The sequence below is a fragment of the Rhipicephalus microplus genome, chromosome 10 (genome assembly GCF_043290135.1).
Source record: "Rhipicephalus microplus isolate Deutch F79 chromosome 10, USDA_Rmic, whole genome shotgun sequence".
In the NCBI taxonomy this organism is placed as follows: Eukaryota; Metazoa; Arthropoda; class Arachnida; order Ixodida; family Ixodidae; genus Rhipicephalus; species Rhipicephalus microplus.
Genome location: NC_134709.1, coordinates 102561142 through 102585123, shown reverse-complemented (window position 1 = coordinate 102585123; position 23982 = coordinate 102561142). Strand labels below are relative to the sequence as shown.

Below are 23982 nucleotides of genomic sequence, written 5' to 3'. Positions count from 1 at the left end.
CGCGCATTTTCTCCTATCCCAAGCATCGTCCAGCGGTAAGAGTCATGCTTTCGAGACTGTGAAACGGTACTCCACTTACTCGCAAAAAAAAAAGAGTTTTTTCTCTTTAGCGTTCCTTCAAATAGCACCGGTTAGTGCAAATTTCCGAAGCTCTCCACAGCAATAAGCCTCGCAGTCCTATCGTGGTTATGGCTCACAGAAGCCCAGATATTGCTGTTATTCCTGGAGCCAACTCCCGTCGTTTTCAAAGGTGAACAGTTTATGATTATCTTCATGATCAACTGTCCGCTTTTTCTGGCAGAAAAATTTATATATGGCGCACAATTTTGTTGTTGTTGTTGTTGTTTTAACTGTTTTGCTGTGGAGAGGTTGAGGAGCCTATTGCCTCGGCTACTCCATATCACAGAGTTCTGCAGCGAAAAATAAAATAATAATACAGAACGGTACCCAAAAATTAACAATACGGAAAAGGAAAAAAAACACATGATAGCACACTGAAACCAGTTCAAATAACATGTCAATACACAGTTTTCTTCACGCAGTTCACACAGTCATAAACTACTTTCACGCTCACCTTACTACTCTAATGCCAGTATATACATGACCACACTTTACATAATACTCATTTCTGGCTGTCAGTCATAGGCGCTTGTCCAGTCCGGTCTCCACTAAAAAGTCTGTCAGGAAGATTATTGCCTTTTTCTGAAGATGCATCTCAGGCCATGGTCCAAGTAGTTTTTTTATTGTGAGGGGCCGTCTGTCCAAACTTGCTAATTTGTTCTTTAATTTTTCTCTTTCTTTCGCGTATTTAATGCACTCCAAAAGAATATGGCGAACATTTTCTTCTGCATGACCACAATGGCATTCCGGTGAGTTGGATCGATGTATCTTGTGCAGGAAGCTGTTTGTGTATGCTACTTCCAATCTAAGTCGGTGGATCAATGTCTCTAGGTGTCGTGGAAGGTCTGTCGCTATGGAAAATTTTCTGTGTGGATCAACTTCATAAAGTACCGTTTCCTTTGATTTAGGGCTCTCAAACCACTTCTCCATCGAACAATGGTTAGCTCCTTGCGATATAAAATGTCGAATATCCGTCCCAGATATAGGGATTGTGCAATCCCGTCCTTCCTTCAATGCTTTATTCGCGAGACTATCAGCACCTTCATTTCCCTTTATTCCAATGTGGCTGGGTATCCATTGGAATACGATGTTGTGACCCTGCGATGAGGCATATTCCACAGTTTCTGTGATACATTGTGGTATTTCACCATTTCTGTAAGGTGATCTCACATTTCTGATTAGCTGAAGAGCAGGTTTGCTATCAGTGCATATCACCCATTTTCGTGGATCTGGATTCTCGCAGATAAGCTTAACTGCTTCAAAGATAGCCACCAATTCTGCTGTCGTCGATGAAGATTTGTGCGATAATTTGTACATCTTCTTTTCCTGAATTTCGGGTATAAAGACCGCACAGGCTGACGCTTCTTCTGTGCATGATCCATCTGTATATATCTTCGTTTTTTCATTATGCATTACATGAAGCTGATGAAGTACCAACTGTGCCGCTACTAGAGGTGCCATGGCTGCTTTTTTCTCTATGCCGTCTATTTCACGGATAACGTTGAGAAGTGGCAGCGTCCAAGGTGGTTTTGGCGCACAATTTTGTTTGAATCACTTTCTCAGTTGATATCTCAGATGCATAATTTTTATACGCTTAATCCCAAGGACACTTTGAATTACGTCGTGTTCACCTCCGGGAAGCTTGTACTGCTTAGCTTGAAACACCCAATTTAGCTAACAGACGACGCTTCATCTTCATGAATATTCAGGCTACGGGAGCGCCTTGATATGTCTGCCAGCACCTTTGCATTTCCCCCCCTTCCAGTATCTAACATACCTGTGCAAGCGTATGGAACTACCTTATTTAGTTTATATGCCACATTTATGTTGCAGAGTGACTGGCAACTAGCGTTAGGTGGAAAACCCACATTCCGTTTTCACCTCGATAACCAGTCTCAAATCAGATCACTGCAGAGGTGGCGTCTACAAATACGAAAACTGGCCCGCGCGTCAGCTTCTCGGCCGCACATCCCTGTTAGCGGAATTTTAACGACGGACGTGAAACCCCGCCACTGAAAGGCACGGTATACTGTAACTCTACCGGTGTAGCCTATGGAGCTTCCTAAATATACACTAGAAGCAACTCTGGCGCTAGTGTCTGTGGGAGCTACAACACGTTGCGCTTCAGCGAGCATGGGAATTATGGACTCTAGATATTTATTCACCTAGTCTTCGTACTTCACGTTCCTTCTGGCTTCGCGGGACTGGAAGCTGTTTTGTCACGAAACATTAGTCGGCAAATGTTCGGCAGTTACGCTTCACCACCTTTACCATTTAGGAGCACCATTTCAAATCGGCTCACCAAGTTCAAAACTGCTTATTCTTTTATTCTAATCAAAACCAAAACACGGCAACAAAGGAAGCCACAAGTGCGTTTGCCGCCCGCAAGCATGAATACTAGAAAAATCCATGTCTTAACCATTACTCTCATTGTCGCCTAATGATCGCAGCGTCAGAGTACCCTCCAGCTACTTTTAGAAAACTTAATGGCGTAGCCCTCCCCGCACTTCTTCTTCGAATAGCTGCGTCAGCCAACGCCTCCTTTATTTCAATGCTTGTGCAAACGCGCGCACCCCAACGGGAGCCGTCGGTCCGCCTTAATTCAAGGAGCGGTTGTGATGCGGCACTATATGAGGGGTCGCGCTAGAGTTACTGTGTATGCTGCCTTTAGGTAGCAGAGATGCGCCAAGGTACACCATTCTGGGTTGAAATGTCTTGCAGGAAAGCTACTCACCACCCACGTAGGAGCAGCGCTCGCACATATAGCGTTGCTTTATTCATTTTTTGCTTTCTTTTCTTTCTATTTTTATGAAGTTAGGAGACAAGCTCAGTAGGTCTGATCACGCCTAGAAGCCGTGATTTTATGTTTACGTTTTTGGTAAGTAATAATGAAAAAACGTGCGTCAGCTCACTGAACCAGCAGTACGTACGTATATTTATAGTAGGCCACACTTTACCTTCGGCTTCTTTTGAACTGGTTTTCCCATTTACATATATAACATTATTTTTCACTCTTGATCGCTATTGAGCCAGGGGTACACTATTTTCATTCTGTTGGGCTCGTTCATTAACTGTGTAAGTTGACCAGCTAAAGCTTTGTAATCTTCAACTGAATCGAGCTGGATAGCGATCGAGTGTGGCCGTTGGTTGGTTGGTTGATTGATTGATTGATTGATTGATTGATTGATTGATATGTGGCATTTAACGTCCCAAAACCACCATATGACTATGAGAGACGCCGTAGTGGAGGGCTCCGGAAATTTCGACCACCTGGGGTTCTTTAACGTGCACCCAAATCTGAGCACACGGAGAGTGGCCGTTCGACGACCACGTTAAGCGCGCATCTCGTACTGCGATCTTCTTACAATCGCGGCTCACGACAATTGATGTGAATCGTCGTTCAACAACCCTGTCGTGTCGAACATTCTTTTCGCTTAGGGTTTCAAAGCTGCATTTGATTCACGCGCTAGCAGCAACAGCTTGCCGATTCAAATAGTTCTAGTTCAAATTTTCTCTTTATTTTTAGCGTTTTAACCGCCAGACTAATTTGAACGTTTGCAGCTGACACACGCTGCTCAACTCTGCATGTATAACGTATTCCCTACTGCATTTGTGGTTAATACAAATAGAGTGACTTTTGCAGTGCCACGGACAGATTAAAAAAAGGCCAAGCGCATGGGTGTCAGCAGAGAAGTGGAAAAGGGGCCCTTGACCCCCTCAAGCCACAGCAGCACTTGCCTTCACCCAAGCTAGACCTGTGATCTCGCTCTCCCTAAACCGCAATGCAACAATGGTTTGCATCCCCAAGAGAAAATCTTGCCGGTGACAATAGCCTAGCGTTTATTCCTTCCTACTGAACATTAATGTTTGTCTAGCAACACCCGCTGCACCCGCGTCTAATCGCATTCGCTCTACGTAGTACAATTCAGCACAGAATGCATTTGCTGCCGCATTTCTCGTGACTAACGGGCAGCACGGCTACATTACCGAAGAAGCGCGGCGAGAATGACAACAGCCGTTGCCAACCCTGCTTGATTTGCCCTGAATCTTCGTAGTGTAGGCTTCTCCGCAGTGCAAATGAACCACTTATGACTACATGATGGCGATCGGCGAATAGGGGCACTCAACTCCTGTAGGGGGAGAGAGCGGCACCCGGAAAACAGTGGCGCCACTCTGCTACATAATTGTAGAATATACAGTAACTCTAGGTTGCGCTGCTCGCGTCACACGTGCGTCCGGGCGCTTTCCCCCGAAGATTCTATAGACCTGTTTCCCACACTAATATCATACGTCCGTCAGATTCACTCCTTCATACTTCTTCTATCTGGCTCAAGACAATGCCGCCACCACGTCACAGAGCAGCGCATGCAAAAACGTTCCAGTGACGCTTTTCCATTGGTTGACCGCATAGCGCCACCAACGGTGACACGCTGTCTCAATATACCGTATATTTCACAAAGCCAGCGTGACTGCTATTATTGTGAACACGAGGAATGCAAGGCGCTACTACCATGGATCTGTACATAATTGAACAAAAAATTACTTTATATTATTCCCGTCATGAGGCACTGCATAGGGTGATGCTCTTCCTCATGACCGCGAAGACCGCCCAAAGGCAAGGCGATAGGAGAGAACAGGAAAGGGCTAGAGGAGAACAGCTGGATCGGGCGCATCTCGCTGGCATCGATGAAATAGAGAAGCCCTGCGCCAGCAGTTTTTTTTTTTTTCAAGAAAAAAACACGCTGAGATACATAGTGTCACGAACACCATCGAAACAAGCGTCTACTCGTTGAGCATCTCCGATTAACACTTTATCGTGGATCGGAAACGCAAGGAGAGGCAACGAAAAAAAAAAGAAAACTGGTGTTTAGCACCTGAAACAACTATTTTTCTCGTATTATCAAATTAAGACAGGTTACTTTATTTTGGCAATTAAATGTCCTTAAAGTGACGGTCACTTTGTGGCGTAGCAACTGCCATACTACAATGATTAATTTTAAAAATTCGGTTGTAATTCTTCAGACGCACGCCTTACCAACATCGTCAGTCACCTTTTTTTTTTCTTTTAGTTTAAAATGTTCCCTTAGCTTCAACCATTACACACGCAATCGTCTGGATTTGGCGCGCCGTCCCCATGACGAAGCAGATATCGGAAGCAGACGACGGTGAACAGACGGCTGTCGTGCATCCGTGCGACCGAGGCAGGCCGCAAGCTGCCTGCAATAGTCTGCAGACGAAGCGCTTTTCTCTCGCATACCATCGCCGCTTTGTTCTAGCCCTTTTCTTTCTTTCTTAATTTTATTTCACCGGTCTCCGGCAAAGAAGCGTGCCTCGTGCCCAATTCTACCACTTATCGACGCGATCTCGGTTCAGTACGCAAAGCTTGCTGGGTAACGACGCGATATCGGCGGCCGCTCGCAGAATACCGCCACCCCTCCCACCCGTGCGTGCGTCCAGTTTTAGCGTCGTCGAGCATTTTTTCTACCTTTTGTTTCCGCATTCGCTTTAGAGAAAAACCGCGTACTATCTTTTAAGCTTCCATTATTAGTTGCGGCTTTTAAATCCTTTCACCCCCTCGCCATTACGCACCTTCACCTGGAACACGTCAACTTAACTAATCTCATTATCGCCCGCGTGCTGGGCACTAATTGACGCCGGGACATTAGCCTCCAGCCGCACTCATCGGGAGTGGAAGCCATTTTTCTGGCGTTAAGCCTACCAGTTCCCACCGCAAGCGGCTTACCCCAAGGAACGTCGGCGAAAAGGAGGCTTCTTCTGGGACTACGTGTAGCCTTCGGGTCGTCTGCTGTCACGTCGTCTGCTCCATCACCATGTCCTCGTGTCTGCAACAGCCTGAGGACGACGGATGCATCTTTTTCATGGATGACTGTGAGTTATATTTTGCCTTTCACTGACATGACTTGCACGCTCGCATAAGGGCTGCAAAATACCTAAACGGCGGTCGTCTAATAAGCCTGGTTTTTACATTAGGCCTTTGCTTAGGGAGTTAGTTGAAGCCGTGTACGCCGTCTCTGCTGCGGACACACATTCGTTGCCGATGCGAAGATTTCGAATGGGATGCTCCGTAGCGTGCCCTTCCTTATTATACCACGGTTTAGGACAGGTGTTTAAGCAGGATAGGTTACTGTCTGTCATGTGACAATATTTTTTGTCAGTCATGCACGTCTGTTTATGCCTATACAATTTCACTTTTGCACGTGGCAACTACGGCTCTTTTTTTTGTGTGTGGACGTATGTAATTATTGCCCTAAGTATTTTTTTAATCTTGATATCGTTTTACTTTCTGCATAGGCGACAATTTACCTTGACTTGTATAGTTTATAACGAGAAGATGGAAATGCTGCCTTTATTCTGTCGCATACTGCATCGCTTTTCCGGGTACGTTTTCTGGCGGCTCCAGATATTTTACGATAGTGTGTGCCGCATAGCACTACCATACCTCTTGAATTTACTCAAACGTTTTGTTGTTGCCTCTCCTATTTTTCCTCTCGCAGTACACGACATGTTAGCCCCACGGAAAAGCATTCTTTCCTTCCAGAACCGGAAAAGAAAATGTGAAATATTTTGTGATGTTCTCTCAGCGAATGCGATGAAACCCAATTTGCATAATCTATAGCATGTCGGTCCATTGTCATTATTATTCATAGTCAATCCGCTTCGCTTTCATTTTTAATATAAACACATGCAGGTATTCGTGGACGTCGTTATCCCTGGAAACAGGCTTGTTGTTGTCTCCTATTGTATTGAATTTTTTAACCTCTCTTTTTGTAACTGTGAAAGATAATTAAAATTATAAACTCAGTGTACTTGCCTCTCCCAGTGCATGCATGGCTAGTATAGGAGATTCTCATTATTTCAGTTTGCCTTTAGGTTCTATCAGATTTTCACACTCACTGAAGGCCTCCATTGTGCGACGTACCTCAAGAAAAGTTATTCACACACTTTCTTTTTCCAAAGTCAAGAAAAATCGGAGTTGCCAATGGCGTGGTAACCAACCTATCATTGATTTCGGTATCTCTTGCACGTGCTATCACATTCTGCACATCCTATCAGGTTCTCACAACAAGATTTCTGTTGCTGCCGTGATAACCAGCCAATGGTAATTACGTTCAATAACACTGAAATTCGAGAGTTGGCGTTGGTTCATAGTTATGAACGGTGCACAAACACACGGGTCACAGACGGAAAAAAAACACACAGACACGGGGGCTGGTGTCTGTGTGGTTTTGTTCATCTGTGTTTCATGTAGTTTTTTTTTGCGTCGTTCATAACAATGGTAAATACATTTCATTCCTAATCACTTGGGTTAAATATTAGTTCTCTCCTTCCTATAGTACACTTTGTATGTGGAAGGCGGGGGGTAAGAGAGCGGTAGTTAGAAGCTAATTTAGTTTCATGAAGCATAAATCAAATCCAAACCATGGAAACTGTCAGTGTTACCCGCATGCAGTTGCACACTATATCCCCTTTCACAACGGGATAGTGTTTCGGCAGTATTACAACCCACTGCAATTATGTGATTCCGTCGCGCGCACGCTTACTGAGGCGACATGTGCGTTGCCGATGTGGATGGAAATGGTCGAGCACATGGTGGTGCCTTCTTCAAACTCGCGAGCTCTGCAAAGTTTTGTTAAATAGTCTCATTTTCTTTTCTTCTTCAGTTAAAAGTAATATTCTTGACTTCGTGTTTCTTATTAGTGACACCTGCACTAAAGTGGAAAACTGAAGTTGCGTCGCCTTGACAAAAACACCGCCTAAATAGGAAGAGCAGTTGGTATCATCATTTTGTACAGCGTAGGAGTCGCTACGCGAAGGTTGTAGAAGTGGGGCTGCAACGTTACTGTTGTGTGCACTTCGTGTCATGATTAATATGCTACAGTTAAAAAGATGAAATTATAGCACGCTCGATCTTAGAATAAATCAGTCTCTAAAGGACTGTCCAGAATCACTTACAAACCCTGGTAGATTGATTGATTGGTTGATGAATTGATTGATTGATTATTTGTTTGATTGATTATTTGATTGATTGATTGATTGATTGATTGATTGATTGATTGCTCAAGACTGACAAATGTAGTAAGCATATGGAATCTCTGCTTCGGCCTGAATGGCTTTTAGACTCTTCTGCATTTTCAGAAAAATTTATTTCCGCGGACGTCAATAACACTCAACAGAACATTTTCTTCTTAGGCATACAATAAGGATGATGACAAACAGACATGCGTTGCCTCTACAGAAAGAGCACTGCGTTTATTGGAAGTGGTCCACTATAAACGAGTCTCAAACCCTTCAAGGTCGTGCATATAATATTCACTGCTTTTTGCTTGTTGCCATCGATACAGTTTTATTTAAGTATCCGTTGCGATATTTGTGCTTCCTATTCAGTGATTGGGAGCCTAACGTTCCATGAGCTTTTTTTTATCTTCCTTGCTTTTTTTTTTCTCTACTATATTGCTGTTTGCTATTTTACCATGCAAAGTGAAGTGGGCGGTCGCATCAACGTCCCCCGCAAGTGCGTTCTTGGTGAAACTCGTGTCCTTGCTACAAGCACACGCGCGTATACATTAACGCACACATACACAAATGCACACACTTGCACGAAACTCGTATTCCAAAACTCCAGTACGCGCGTAGCGAAACAACTGCCCGGGCCGCGCACTGAATTTTCCCCTGCGTTGAGCGAAACCTACGCGGAGCATTAGCGCCTCGCCCCATATGCGAACCTTGTTTGCGGATGCGTGCAGTGTACGGCCAGTGTGCCGTTGGCCGGCAGCATTCGCGTGTTCACGGCCCGTACACAACGGAGCGAGTTTGTTCGAGCGAGCCGCCATTTTCTGGCGGCGAAGCGCGGAATCGCTTCGTCACCGTCGCGCGTAGCTGCACTGGCGAGCCGCCTGCTCGGAGCGCGATAGCGCAGGGCCGATATGCTCCCTGAGCCAGTCGTCCGAGCGTCCACGTTGCTCGGGCCTAGAGATAATTGCGTGCACTGCTGAAAAGGGCAGTGGTCTTGAGGCCTACCTCTTCCGTAAGGGGTTCTGGGCCGTGCATGGTACTGTCGTAGACAGCTTAGAACTACGTGAGCACGCCTGATTGCCTCATTACAACTCAATACTAACCATATTTGTAGTTTGGCCCGAACAGACTGCGACGCGATCGCCAGCCACACTGTACTGCAAGGGCTTCGAAAGTTTTCACCATTTGGTGTTCGATAACCCGCTGTGACATGACACAGAAGCACACGTGTCTCTGTCGGTTCACCTTCGTCGGAACGTTACGGCCACGACAGGAATCGAACGCGTGACTTCCGAATCGCTAGCCGAACTCGGTGTCTGCTACTCCAACGCGGCAGGTGGCTATCTGTGAAAGATGCGCACGAAAGAAACATATTTCACGTGCGTGCCCTCGTACGATCTGGCATATAAAGTTTCAGGAACCGCGACTTTATTGCACGCACCCGTGTGATATTACATAAGAGGGACATGGGAAAGAAGGCAAATGAAGGTAAGGAGCACGGTAGGGCGTGAAGCATAGACTAGTAATGTCTAGTATAATAAGACAAAGGTTGAAAAAGCGGAGATGGGAGCGTAGAATATCCATCTAGAGTTTAGTATACATAGCAAGAGGTGATAAAGCAAAACGAAGGCGTGGAGGAGGATCAGATCATTAGCATCGCTGTATCCTCATTATTCGGAATAGTGTGTAACTACTCCTCTCTGTATTACAATGATAGTTTAGAAACCTTAACGGGACTACCGTTTTTCGAAGCGTTTCTTGGATACCACACACTGAGTTATCTTAACGGAAGTTCGCTGATGCTCTAGTGCACTGTTAGGAGCCGTAAGCAGTCTATGGAAGCACATCACCATTATCAATTAGCCTTGTACTACGTGACAGCGTTAGATCTGCTAGGAGGCATGAACGGAAATTGAGGGAGGAATCTGAGTTGTAAACAGATAGTGTGTATTGGCGATCTTTCATCTGATATCCGTACGAATAAATTGTCTCAACATGTGCATTTATTCAAAACGCAACCGGTGGAGTATGACATAGATTCTTGAAATAAATTTCATGAAGGAGCACAGGGCAATCGAGAACCACAGGTAATGCGATCAACTTGGTGTGTTTTCTAGTGTAAAATTACACACTATTAAGTTTTGAGTAACGGGAATTCTCATGGGGCTGGATGCTATCATTCACCTAGTATATCGAACACGCTAATTAGGACGATTACCATCTCAACTGCAATGGCAGTTGCGCGCAGCACTGTCAGAGAAACACATACAGTATACACAATCTACAGGTATAGGCAACGGCGCGGCGCTGCACGCAATTATTGGCTAGGTGCCTGCGTTTATACGCGAGCTCTCGTGTTCATAGGTGGTACAACCAAGTGAAACACAGTGCTGCCGCGCGCGCACATGCAATCTTGGCCGTCCACATGATTCATGGCGGACGCCGGCCGTTCCGCGAGAAATTGAATCGGTTGGACGGCGCACTTTATGGCAGGAGTAAGAGAATTACTCTTTTCGCTTCCAGGCCGAAAATGTTAAATAGGGATGAAAGCTTGCAGTGGGACATGCTTCTTTCTATTTTCTCGAGCTGCTATACTCATGCGCGCGGTCTTCAGCGTTTTCATTCTTTTGACAGGGAAATGTAAGCTACGTATGGCTAGGCAAAACGCAAAAACCCGCCTGTGCCATGCAAGCAGCTTCTCCCAGCGCACAAAGGACACATGAAATATCTGGAGTCCTGCGTTGCGCGGTTCCTCATAATCGCATCGTGGTTTTCGCACGTAAAACTCCGTGCAGCTATGATCATTAGGGCAAAATTCTCAGACCCCTCATAAAATGCAAAAACTGATAATTGGCGATGTCGGCGGCTTCAACGCGGGAGAGGCAAAAAACTCAAGTGATGATGGCCCCACATGACGTCATCGCGACGTCGCATATCGCGCCTTTTCGGGACTTAACTCTAGCGTCAGCATGACTTCGCAGTAATTGAAGTCACCACTTCGTCAAAAGTAACGACGACAGTATGTGAAACCAAGTTAGGGGCTGAAAGCTTTCTCTGGTGAGGGCAGTGGAGGATCAGCACTGTCTTGTCGTCTTAGTTGAATACATAAGGAACAGTGGTAACAGACAGACAGAAAGACAGACAGAAAGACAGACAGAAAAACAGACAGACAGACAGACAGACAGACAGACAGACAGACAGACAGACAGACAGACAGACAGACAGACAGACAGACAGACAGACAGACAGATAGACAGATAGATAGATAGATAGATAGATAGATAGATAGATAGATAGATAGATAGATAGATAGATAGATAGATAGATAGATAGATAGATAGATAGATAGATAGATAGATAGATAGATAGATAGATAGATAGATAGATAGATAGATAGATAGATACTGGAGATGCACAGCGGATACTTACCAGTATTTTAGTTGACCTAATGAAATGAAACAAAAGTTACTGCTGCTTCTCATTTATCTGAGTTGTTACCTGAAATATGTTGATTTTGTCTGTCACTTACACGGCATACGGTTTATAGACTAACCATTAAGATCTTAGTGACCACCCGATACGTTTCGTAGTTATTAGCACGATATTAGTCGCACGCTGGAAATCGCATGTCTGACTAGCGCTTTTGAAGATTTCTTTCCTTGTTTCCTTGCGTGATTTATGAGGAACACCGGACTTCACAAGTGCTTGTGAATGAACACCGTGAGACCATATTGTGTAGCTGTGAGCTGACTACTTATCCATTGCTCACTTACTTTTCGTCTCCCTTCTTTATCCTTTGCTTTCCGTTATTCCCCTTTCCTCCCCCCCAAGTGTAGGGTAGCCAACCGAGACAAACCTTGGTCGATCTTCTTGCCTATCTTCTCTATTTCTTTCTCTCTCTTTGTCTTCTTCTTCATCAGATAACATTTTCCTGGTGTTGGGGTGGTCGGCAGCCTGCATTGCCGTGCCATCACGTTCAAGTGAAAATAATTTGAACGGTATACCTGATAGACACACCGTTCCTTTTCAATGGATTGCGCATAAATAGGCAACATATATGTTCTCGGGAAGGCTAACCACACTTTTGTGTTGCGCACAGACCTTGCTCTTCAGGGATTTCTCCAGTGGCTTGGTCGTCAGTTCTCTAAATGGCAGCCCAGCGAAGATTGTATCAAAGGCTGCTCACTGGGGCTGAGCTCGAACACGGGTGCTTTATGCCACGAGAGTCTTGTGGTTATGGCGCTTGACTGCAGCTTCATGGTCTCACGGGATCGAATCTCAGTTGATGTGGCCAAATCTCGAAGAAGGCAATATTCTAGTGTCCTGTGTTCGTAGACTTGGGTTCACGTAAAAGAACCTCAGGGGGGGGGGGGGGGGGGGAAATTGCCGAAGCCCTCTGCAAAGGCATCTCTAATAACAGTATCGTGGTTTCGGAACATTAAACCACGAGAATTTCTATGCAGGCTCACCACAAAACGCTAAGCCAAAGGGACTGTCTCTGGTCTGCAGCGCTCACGGAATGGAACGTGCAAATATTCTGCTAAGTAACGCGCGTATTTGTGTTTCTCGTTGTCCGTCGTTTGTCTCACGTTTGCGAAATACCACTTCGTACACTTACCTCGGTGCCAGTATTACCTTTAGTGGCCTAATTTATAGCGACATGACGTAATTATTTCGAGCAAGTATGCGCAGCACTTGTTACACCTAGTCTAGAATGAGAACTGGGATGACGCTTGACATTCGCCTTCAAGAGTAGAACGCAATTGCGTAACAGGCCGCATGCCTATCGCATTCGAGAGTGCCTCATGAAATCGAACGTTTGTGTCCGTAACATAGGCAGTTTAGAACACAGAAAGAGACGAGAAAAAGGGAAGGCACATTGGTTAACGAGATGCTAGCATCCGCAATGCAGTTTCTAAATATCACAGACTACCTATATACTGCAGGCAAACTTGCGAAGTGCCAATTTTGGAAGTCAGGGATGGAACCACCTACTCGTGCGTGAGGTCCCACGCATTCCTGCGCGGCAGCACAGTTAGTAATGGCTGATTGGGTGTGAATGTCTCACTCGAGAAGTGGAGCCAGAAATTCATTTTTTCGGTGGGGGGAGGGGGGATGCTCACCATATTTTAAGTGCGTGCGTGTGTTTGTATGTGTGCTGTGCGTGTATATGAACGTAAACAAAATTAATTTCTTGGGGGAGTTGTGTTGAAACACCTCCCCCCCCCCCGGCCCATTCCTCTGGCTACGCCTCTGTCTTGTTGTGCAACTTTTACGTTTGGACGCCGAGTGCGATTCCGCGATACTGCCGCGTAATATTACATGCGATAGAGAGGATCCTCGCAATACGTTAAATTGATGTAGAGTTTTTTTTCTTTTTTACGAACGAATTTTAAGCACTGGGATGTATCTGTAAGGAATTACCTCCTTGCCAAGCATAAGGCCTGAGATTTATTTTGACTTTCATTCAAATTTTTTATAACTTATTTATTTACACTGATCTCAAATTTTCCCTCATGCGCGGCACCGATTTTTAGCTCCCAACCAACGTAGCCTACACCGACACAGGAATTTCCTTGAAACTAGCCACTTAAGGGCGTTCGTTTATAAATTCTGCTTTTTTTAACTGAAAGCCTGATATGATTTTATTATGTGAGGCTATGTCATAGCGGAGAGTTCTCAAAAGTTCGACTTCTTGCGGTTTTCCAACTTACGCCTGAATCTAAGCCCCTGGGCAACTTTAATTTTGCTGCCATCATTATGCGGCCACTACGTACCAGAATATATCCCGTGACCTTTGGGTCAGCAATCGAGCACCGTAACACCGAGGCCAACGCTGCGGGTTTGCTTGTTTTAGTGACCAGGGTATAATGCCAGGGAACGGTGATCGAATGGCGAGTTTGACTTCTTCGTAAACGTTTATTATGAATCTTTAGTTTCAGCCTTTGAACACCTGAACAAGGGCCCTCGGTCCGGGTACAGGGTTTCCCTTTGGGTATACTTTTCACCAAGTTCGCTACTTGTCGCCCCCGTTGGGAGAGGAAAAATGTTTAATCGGCTCTCTGGCTCTCACAGCGAAAGCTGTTATGATACCACAACACGGGTCACGTGCATGCCGTAGTTCTCCACCACCGCCGGTATTCGTAACCACCATAGCGCAAAATAAGCAAGAAAAATTGTGGACCCTCGCTTCGCCTTTGGGAGGTGAACGCGATTCGACTTGCTATTCCTATATAGTGCATGTACTCCAAGCACTTAGTGCATGAAACCTTTCCGAATTTGCTATGCATGTGCACCCACTGCGGGGCTCTCAAGTGAACAGGCGCCGTAGCGTGTGTGCATTTTGTAGTGTGGTACCATCTCTCAACTACGGAGTCATTTTAATAATCACATATTTTGACGCCCGTTGCCAATGGATGCTTGTACCACGCATTAATAAAGCAATATTTCATGTTGCATTGTGAAGCATGTATACAGGACCGGTGTGTTTGTGAAGCACGAAAGCTACTTTCACTGCATTTCCAAGCAGAGGAAGTTATTTTCATTGTTTTTACATTCATAGGCATGAGTGTGTGGTAGGACACCCGCTTGACACGCAAACAACCCGGGTTCAATCTCCCTTTGGACGCAAACAACCCTAGTTCATTCCCCACTCGGCTCTAGGATTTTTTATCATTTGTTTATTAAAGACGATAGTCTTTCTTGGGGACATTCGACGCAAAAATTTCGGTCTGTCTGTCTGTCTGTCTGTCCGTCCGTCCGTCCGTCTGTCTGTCTGTCTGTCTGTCTGTCCGTTTTTCTGTCTTTCTGTCTGTCTTTCTGTCTGTCTGTCTGTCTGTCTGTCTGTCTGTCTGTCTGTCTGTCTGTCTGTACATTTGTCTGTTTGTTCATTCTTACCGGCATCGGGTACTTGAAACGGCTGACCCCATCCAGAGTGACCACCAATGTTTTTGTTTGCATCCCTTTCGATTTTTTGGTCACGCACAAGATTATTTTTCGCTCAGGACTAACGACGCCGACAGTAACACTAACACGGACGTCGACGCCGGAATTTCCGCGAAACGAGCTATTGTGGTCAAAATTGCCAGGCCTACATATGCCACTGAGTCATGCCTATGCTTGAAACAACTTTGAAAAAAAAAACCCCTAGGCAGGCTTGGTGTCGAGAAAGGAATTGTAGCGTTAATAGGAATAATAAAGCGTTTTAGAACAGCGAACGAATAACCAGGTGTCATGCAATGCAAACTGCGCAACGAGTGGGTCGTCGAATGCTCCAACCATTCATAAAAGCTTGCTTTTTTTTTTCTTCACCAAATTATAGTCGCGCATACCCATTGCGGAGGATTGTGGGGATCGCAAAACTTTCTGGTATAATTCATCACCTTGAGACAGCACAAAACATTGCGCAATGTTCCTTGCAAGTGTGCAGCAGGTACAATGCATCTGCGAGGAATGTCGAAGAATTGCATAGTGAGTGTCCGCCTACTACCCCATCAATAATGACGTAGTGGGTACCCTGCAGGTGTGCTTGCAGCAGCTATCGGAAGTGGTAAAAACAGGCTCTGAAAGGCCAGGCTGTATGCGTTACGCGAAGGCCTGGCGGTTTTCTGGCTACCTTAAGCTTCCGTTTTGTGGCAATAGGTCGACAATTTTCTGATGATTTTCCTTAAAATACGCCTCTTTTTTTTAAGCTTCTCAGTAGTTTGAGACTATTTGAGTGCGTATCCTGCCCCTGCTGCCCCACCGTGGTGGTCTAGTGACTAAAGTACTTGGCTGCTGACCGGTTGGTCTCGGTATCAAATCCCGGCGTCCACGGCTCCATTTTTTATGGAGGCGAAAATGCTTAGGCCCGTGTGCTCAGATTTGGGTGCACGTTAAAGAACCCCCAGTTGTAAAAATTTCCTGAGCCCTGCACTTATGGCGTCTCTGAAAATATTATGGTGGTTTTGTGACGTTAAGCCCCACATGTCAATCAATCCTGCTTCCGCTAGCAAGTTGGTGCGCATTTAGGCTGCCTTAAGCAATGCTTGGCACGCTTGCATGTCAGCTGTAGCGAAGTAACGTGAATATGGTGAAGATACGCGCAAGTTCCTACTAGTGATTCCGATGCGCAGGGCATGTTGTCGTTTACACTTGATAAAAGCAGGGACCTGCAACAACAGTAAATTGGTACGTTCATCTTAAACCGTGTTTTTATGGGAAGGTAGACTCGTACTATGAACTATCTACTATACAATCAAACTTAGTCTCATAAAGCAGAAAATCAAGCAGAAAAATTGACGAAGCTGGCACAGTTAATTATTGAAATAGCTAAACTGGATGAACACTAAGCTTGTGGCTGATTCCCGTCCTTAGAGCTAGGTGATGCTATGTTACTCGAGCATTGAGTTTCAACGCAGAGAGTTTCCAGTTTAACCACATCCCGTCAGACACGGCATGCGTCCGTCGTCGTTTGCGTAGGCTTTCCAACGCTCCAGGATCTTGCCGCAGTAGCCGTGGTGTTTCCCGCTCCCTACAGTATTCTGTCGTTGCACCTACTTGGAATTCTCAGCTCACCACCGTCGTTTTGCTGCCATTTGCTGGGCTAACTGTCAGTCACTTTCTTCCTTCTTAGTGTAAGTTGTGAGTGTATAGCGAGAGTTACTTCATTTTATTGGAACATAACCATTTTTAATAACGATAGTTTTTTTTGCGATAGGCCACTTGATGGCTAATACCTGACAGGCCACCAAACTATGGCTCGCCTAAACAGCTGCTCTATTCAAACTGTTGGAATAGTTAATGGTCCTGTGTTGACTTGCTGGCGGAAACGTTCTTTGTTACTCTGTACCAGGCAAGAACTCTATCTTTTTCATATAAAGTCTATGCGTGCTCGAGGCAGGAGCAATCGACGCTGCAGTGCGTGTGAGAACAAGGTGGTGTCCACATTGCGATATTGTGCGATTGAGGACAAGTGAGGCGTTATGCGATTTCCGACAATGAATGGTCTTAAAGCGGCGACTATTCATCGCCTGGAATTTTCACGTTTTCCGTCTCTTTGAAAACACATCTGAAATGGGAGCGCTTCGACTCAGACGACGGACTCAATGACGGTGTCTACCATCAGGTTCCGTCAGGGCCAAATGAATTCTAGGGACAAGATAGCCTTCAGCTCCATCAATTAGATTGTGATGAGGCTTACAGTGTACGCTTTGAATAAGTTCATTTACGCTCGCACCTTTGTTTCGTACATTTGAACACCCCTGCATTATTTATTGATTGATGCTGAAGACTTGACTCATTATCGCTTCAGTTCTTTTTGACAACTAATTCATTGATAATGCAAACTGGCATGACTATTTGACTACGGCAACCCTGTAGTACGGCCCCTGGTTACAAGAGTATGTTATATCGTAGCCCAAGCAGGCGTTGCCCCCCCCCCCCCCTTAAGTAACAGTTTCCAAAAGAGTAGACTGTTGGGTGAGTTGGTACTTTGAGATAGAAACCATCGCGAGAACGCAACTAAACCTGACACACAAGGACAAAGAGACGGTGACTGATGGTTGGTATATAGTGTGCGCCTGTTCTCGTCTGTTTATCCTTGTGCGGCGTGTTGGGCTCTAGCGATGTTTTCTATGTCAAAGCAATTGCCAGCTTCCTCTTTCCTTCTTTTCCCTATGTGTCGGTGTATGCGAATCAAATAACTGCTCTCCAAGCACAATGCTAAGTGTGCAATGTCGGATGACTAGCTTTCACATCCAATCAGTAGTTGAATGCATTGTTCATTGTGTTGCGGGCACTCTAAGATTACGTCCTACTATGATGCGTCTGAGTTATGATGGTGGTTGCACTGTGGGAACGGTATTCGTTCAGTGCGGCACGAGAACGGGCAATAAAGTCACAACTTATCCAGCACCGCATTTTCGCGTTTTCCTGAAGGCGTGAGTGGAGGTTGGACTGGGGGTATCTATTGTCGAGGTTACGCTGATCCTAGTCTGTGACTACCTCTGGACGCACGATTACGGCAGCAATTATGGTGTACGTTGCCCTGCAAGAGTAGAAGACGTTAGAACGATATATGGCGTTCGGTTGCAAGAGTAGAAGACGTTAGAACGATATATGGCGTTCGGTCTGGCTTCTTCGGCAATCGACAGCTTTCTTTACATTTTTATTTCTCACATGTATAGATTTTTTCCTATCTAAAGGTTCCAGGTGCAGTCCCGGGTTTCGGTGCCACAATGTAAAGAAAGCTGTCGATCGGCGAAGAAACCATATCAAACGCCTTTCATCCTTCCAACTTTTTATTATCTTCCAGTGCTTGTCTCCATGAGTTCAATACTTTATCTTTTATAAAGCCCACTTTGCGATGCCCGAATCGTGATTGGTCTCTCCAAAGCACGTGCCGTTTACTTGTAGGTTACGAGCAGGCATATGCTTTATTCGCTTCCTCCGGGCGTAAGGCATCAGGGCTAGCCGACCAGTCAAAGATGACCGCTTATTTGGGAGACTATTTAAACGCACAATTTTTTTTTACTAGAGAAATTCTGACGACGCCAACCACCATTACGAATGAGCGAAAGCTGAAAGCGTCACTCGCAACCTTCCTGAAGACTAATATCTTGGTTGTTTGCGATTGTCAAAACTTTTTGTAGGACATTCCAACTGGCCCCAAAACAGCTTCTACTGTACGCTTGTTAGACTTTCATATTAAAAAAATGTATGTTAATTTATGTCGCCACTTTGCGCTATGCCTGAGGGCAGGCTATCTTAATTGAAAAAGAAAACAGTTAGTCATGCCCATTATGCTCTTAAACATAAACGGTGCAGGAGTTGTCAAGCCAATCTTCTTAGGCTACAAGCCTAAGAGGCCGTGCAGCCTTGACAGTGTTTGAAAGTAACGTGTGAAATGAAGTGTGAGTTGCACCCTATAACGTTCCGAAAGCTCCATTTGACCGGTAACATGAATACTGGTCTCCAGCGGTGCTCAAAAGCAAAATTTGAAGTTAAATGACGTTCATATAGACACCAATTAGAAAACTGGCATTTATGGGTACGTATAGAAATTTTGGCAGGAACGGGAAAAATATAAAACACTATAGGCCCTATAAAACACTATTAAATCTCTACTTGACCTCTAAGTCACGCTCATATAATAAAGTGGCACTATAAGAACGAAAGAAACAAAATAAGCATTAACCTATAATCCGATGTTCAATCATGAGGCAATAAACTCCTGTAATAAGACATTGCATGGTTATTAGATGCGAAGCAGCTCTTTGGCTAGCCTGTGTAACGCTGTTCCTCCGTACGAATGCGCTGCGCGCCGGAGGTGTTGGTGCGTTGCTGAGTAGGCCACGACCCTGCTGCGAGTTGACGTCATGCTCCCCTCGCTGTGCGTGCTGACGTCATCCTCTTTCTCGCCTGCCACCCGCTCGCAGATTCGCCCGCAGCTGCCACCTCGTCCGTTCGCCCGCATCACCTACCGCGACCGCCGCTCGCTACACCGCTGACTCGTCGGTTCACGCGCAATAAACCGGACGAGCGTCTAACGTACACGTTGAAATATGTCTGTACGTGTCACCTACAAGACCTACGCCAGTCATCGCTTCAAACGAATCTTCCAGCGCTCAACGCAGCACCCACGTTAGTGCCGTCCGAAACGTGACGACACCCGTGCTCAACGCTTCTGCTTCGCATCCCGCCAGGGTTCCCTTTCTGGAGATGGCCCAAGTTTTTTTTTCTTGAGAAAAGTGTTGCAGGGCCTCACTAAGTAATCATGTTTAGGAACTGCCACGTCGCAACACGCCTTTTAGCCCCACTTTTAGGAGCGAAGCTCCTTAAGTCGTGGGCTGTGCGTCCCCTGTATGTAGCCACCTCTCGTTCAGTTCTAAGTATTACGCTAGCCACCGCCCGATCTGAAGGGTACAGCCATATCCATTCGTCCATCCGTCCATCCGTCCGTCCGTCCGTCCGTCCATCCATCCATCCATCCGTTCATCCATCCGTCCATCCGTCCGTCTGTCCGTCCGTCCATCCATCCATCCGTCCATCCGTCCGTCCATCTGTCCATCCGTCCGTCCGTCCATCCATCCGTCCGTCCGTCCGTCCGTCCGTCCGTCCGTCCATCTATCCATCTATCCGTCCGTCCATCCGTCCGTCCATCCATCCATCCATCCATCCATCCATCTGTCCGTCCATCCGTCCGTCCGTCCAAAAGATGCAAGATGTTATAAACGAGACGGCGGTACGTGTAGTTGATTATGAAAGATGCGAGGTGTTATAAAATAGGAATGATGCCACATATGGCGCGTGTCATCGTTCGATATAGTGCGGCGACGTACGCTAGGGGGAGCGTTGCAATAAAATCGAGTGGGCAAAATGTACGGAGGATTCATGGTTTACCAGGTTTACCTCCGGAGCTTCGCCCACTCATCATCATTCACTTCGTGGATATGGCGGCATTTTTTTAGTACGAGTCGCATCTTAAACGATTCCTTTAGAGCATTTCTTGTGCGCACAAAACTGTGTTGCGTGAAATTCGGCAGTTAGGTTGAGCATGTCTCGTTCTTGCGAGCGGCGCTCTAAGAGAAGTGTTCTTGAGGTTATAGTTGCGTTGGAAATGGGATACAGGATATGCGAAACTGGAATCATAACACAACGAGTCGCTTAAAGCAGTGTTCTAGTAATTATAGTGCTCGACCCCTGGCCCGAATGTCGCGGGATCAAATTTCTGCCAGCGCGGCTGCATTTTCGATGGAGGCCAGAATGGTAGGTGCTCATTTACTCAAATATACACGCACATTAAAGAACTCCAGGTAGTCAAACTAACCAAGCACTACCCTACTACTTACCTCATAGTGGCATCTTGGTTTTTGGACGCTCATCATCAACAAATATTATTAGGGATGACACATTGAAGTTCGTAGCTCTCCTTTCAGAGCGAAGACATATGCGCTTATTTCCCTAAAAAAGCGGCGAAGTGCACTAAAAGAGAGATAAGGACTCAGCCATATCTCACACACACTCCGACTGACGCGAGCTTAGAGTGATAACCTAATGAGAACGAGAAAGCTTACAGCGTGCAAACGCCACTCGCTGCGCACTCGTACAACGCGGACCTGCAAAGCTCCGACAATGACGACAACGTGGTGCCAGTCCTGTTAATTTCCCGCCTCGTCGCTGCCCAATTAGTACGCCCACCCAACCGTTCGACTCCGCACCATTACTTCTCTTGCGCGCGCGCCTCGTCTCTTTATTTTTTCTTTCTCTTCTTCGCAAACACTCTCTCTCCATGGTTTTTGACAGTTCGAAAAAGTGATTATTTCGGGCTGTTTCGGGCACATTTGACCACGCTACGCATTGTCGCTGGGCTGTCTGCAGAGTCTGCCCTCGTTACAACGAAATTTTGCCGACGACACAACGATGATTCAGCCGAGGGATTTGTTTCGAGGGAGAGGAAATGACATTTCGTTCACGGATAGTACACGGCTGACGTAGCACTTCAAGGTGCACGTTGGGACTAGCGTAAGTTAGAAGGAAAGAAAAAAGTACAATGGAACATGAATACATAAGCAGCAGATACAACAGAAAAAAAAAGAATCAACAGACAACTGGAATAAATTACGAAGGAGACAGCGACGATTTAATCAGAATCAGCGCCATATATGTCACAACAAAATGAAAGAGAGAAAGATAGTGAAAGTATAGCCGGAGAGTCACTAGAAAACAGCGTGCCCTGTGCTCAGCCTTAATGAGAACGCGATAATGAAGTTTTCTCTCTTCTTCTCCTCCCCAGCCCGTTCCTCGGCACGCTGTGTCCATTTGTAAACGTCCAAAGAGCCGTCCGTGGCTCGGGCTGTCTTCTCTCGCAAGGGGGAGCACGTGGGAACAATTCTTTATATGCAGAAGCAGTTCTGTGGAAACGCGGTAGGGAAAGACCGATTGTGATAAGGGGGAGGGAGAGAGCTCAGCATTTTCATTGGCGCCAGCTGTCACTGCGGTGTCGTTCGGCTTTCCCGCTGGGCTTCCTTGCGATTTCGCTTGCGGCCGTCGCGACAGAAGGCTGGACATATTGAATTGCATCGAATGGGACGGCCGAATAGCCGCAGGGTAGTAGGAAGAAAAAGGAAAACTGTTTTTCTTTTTCTTTACTTTGTTTTGGGATTGATTCTCGACGATGTAAGGCTTACAGAAGGTAGTTCTGTGCCGCGAGGTTCAATTTCGGGTCAATGAATGAAATCAAACGCTTCTTGCTGAATTGTGTCTACTGATAGAGAGACTGCCCGTATCACCTTTAAGCATTGCTAAAGACATTGGATTCTGGTCGTAATACGCTATGGAAATGTTGAACGCGTCTAGCAATATTTTATTATTATTGGCTGCACTAGCCACGAGCGCCACTCTTCTTTCTCCTCCAGGCGCGTCCGGTCCAGCACTTCATTTCGCTTTTCCTGGTATTCAAAAAAGGGCCTTTCGAGAAACAGAATTGGCAAGAAATCAATGGTTCTGGTTCGGGTGAAGTTATATCAGATGTGATACCACACTGTTAATTTAATTGAGGTTCAATTAACTGTAAGAATAATAAATGAAACTCTGAATGAGTTCATTAGAAGAGTAGACTGATTCAATTTTAGCGGCAGGGTTCATTGCAGCCCTTGATATATATCAGATCTTCCGAGATTTCCTATATGACAACTGAGATCGTCTTCAAAATTACGACAAAGCGCAATGTCAGCTTAAACAACAAAACAGAGAACGCGAATGTTGACGTGCGAATACTGCTTCCGGCCACTGAGGTTGTTGATTATGGATCACGTTTTACTTTTCCTGTTGTCTATCGCGTCTGCCTCTATACTGCGTACACCTCCACCCCTCGTAAGGGTGTTTATCGAATGCTGTTATAAGCGTGGACTCCGAGCACGAGCAGCATCCATGAGCAACGCATGGTATAAACAACGTTAAAAATGCTTGTTAACAACGTTAACCCGCAATGCTTTGCGAGCGAAAATGATGCTTGCTTTTGCCCACCAAACATGCTCTGGTCTGGTGGTGCGACATTGGAGATCAAGCGACTTTGATCTGGTAATGCAAATGGTACGTTAGTAATCCAATGAAGAATAGTTGTTCTCGACGAAATACTTCACCGAGGGTATAATTCGTGACTTAATCCCGCATAAAATTTGCCGAAAATTAGAAGCGTACCGAGGAAATTAGTTACAAAACTACATACTTCGTGCAGTATCTCACCCGTAAATGTTGACAACAATTTCTTTCATACCAAAAAAACCAGAGACAAATCTGGCGCTATAGTTATACGGGCTATGTATACTTTAGCGGCACTTGTATCATCGTGGGAAGGATTAGAAGTGCATGCTTCGGATCTCTTTCGGAGGTGTTTTGTTCCGAGATTCGCCAAAGTTATTCTCCCAATGTAAAGCAATGTAACGTGAAGTTATTTCAAACTCAAACTTATTTCATCCACTGTTACGCAAAACTTACAAAAAAGCCTTCCTTGAGCGTGAGATGGAAGGGAAACTTGGGCAAATTCAACCACCAGAGTATGCATTCTTCAGCCATTGGGCCTCAGATTTGGAATCAGGTTATAACGAAATATGTTTTGCAACACTTGTAAACAAACACACTTGTTTATCCCTTGAAAGTACGCATTATCCATTTATAGAAATAACAATACTGTATTGAGTTGCAAAAACTTTACGTATCGTCAGCGGCGAAGCCAGGTGCGTCTGTCCCAGCGGCCTGCCCCGACACAGCTCTAGTTTTTTTTTTTTTTTAAGGAAAATAAGAGTCATGCGAGCGTGATGGCGCGTCTACTTAGGTTCAGTTTCAGTT

At 45.5% G+C, this 23982-nt stretch overlaps 1 protein-coding gene across 2 annotated transcripts in view; it reads left to right on the top strand.

Annotated features, from left to right (window-relative positions):
- The first annotated feature begins 5805 nt into the window (after nt 1–5805).
- The window catches only part of LOC119181414 (ELAV like RNA binding protein found in neurons), a 203441-nt gene continuing 185264 nt past the window's right edge, over nt 5806–23982 (top strand). The window contains exon 1 of one of the 2 annotated variants that reach the window (XM_075875967.1): nt 5806–6009. In XM_075875967.1, the coding sequence (XP_075732082.1) occupies nt 5952–6009 (58 nt within the window). In that variant the 5' untranslated portion in view covers nt 5806–5951. The remainder of the gene's footprint in view (nt 6010–23982) is intronic. The other variant, XM_075875966.1, reaches the window with a different exon arrangement.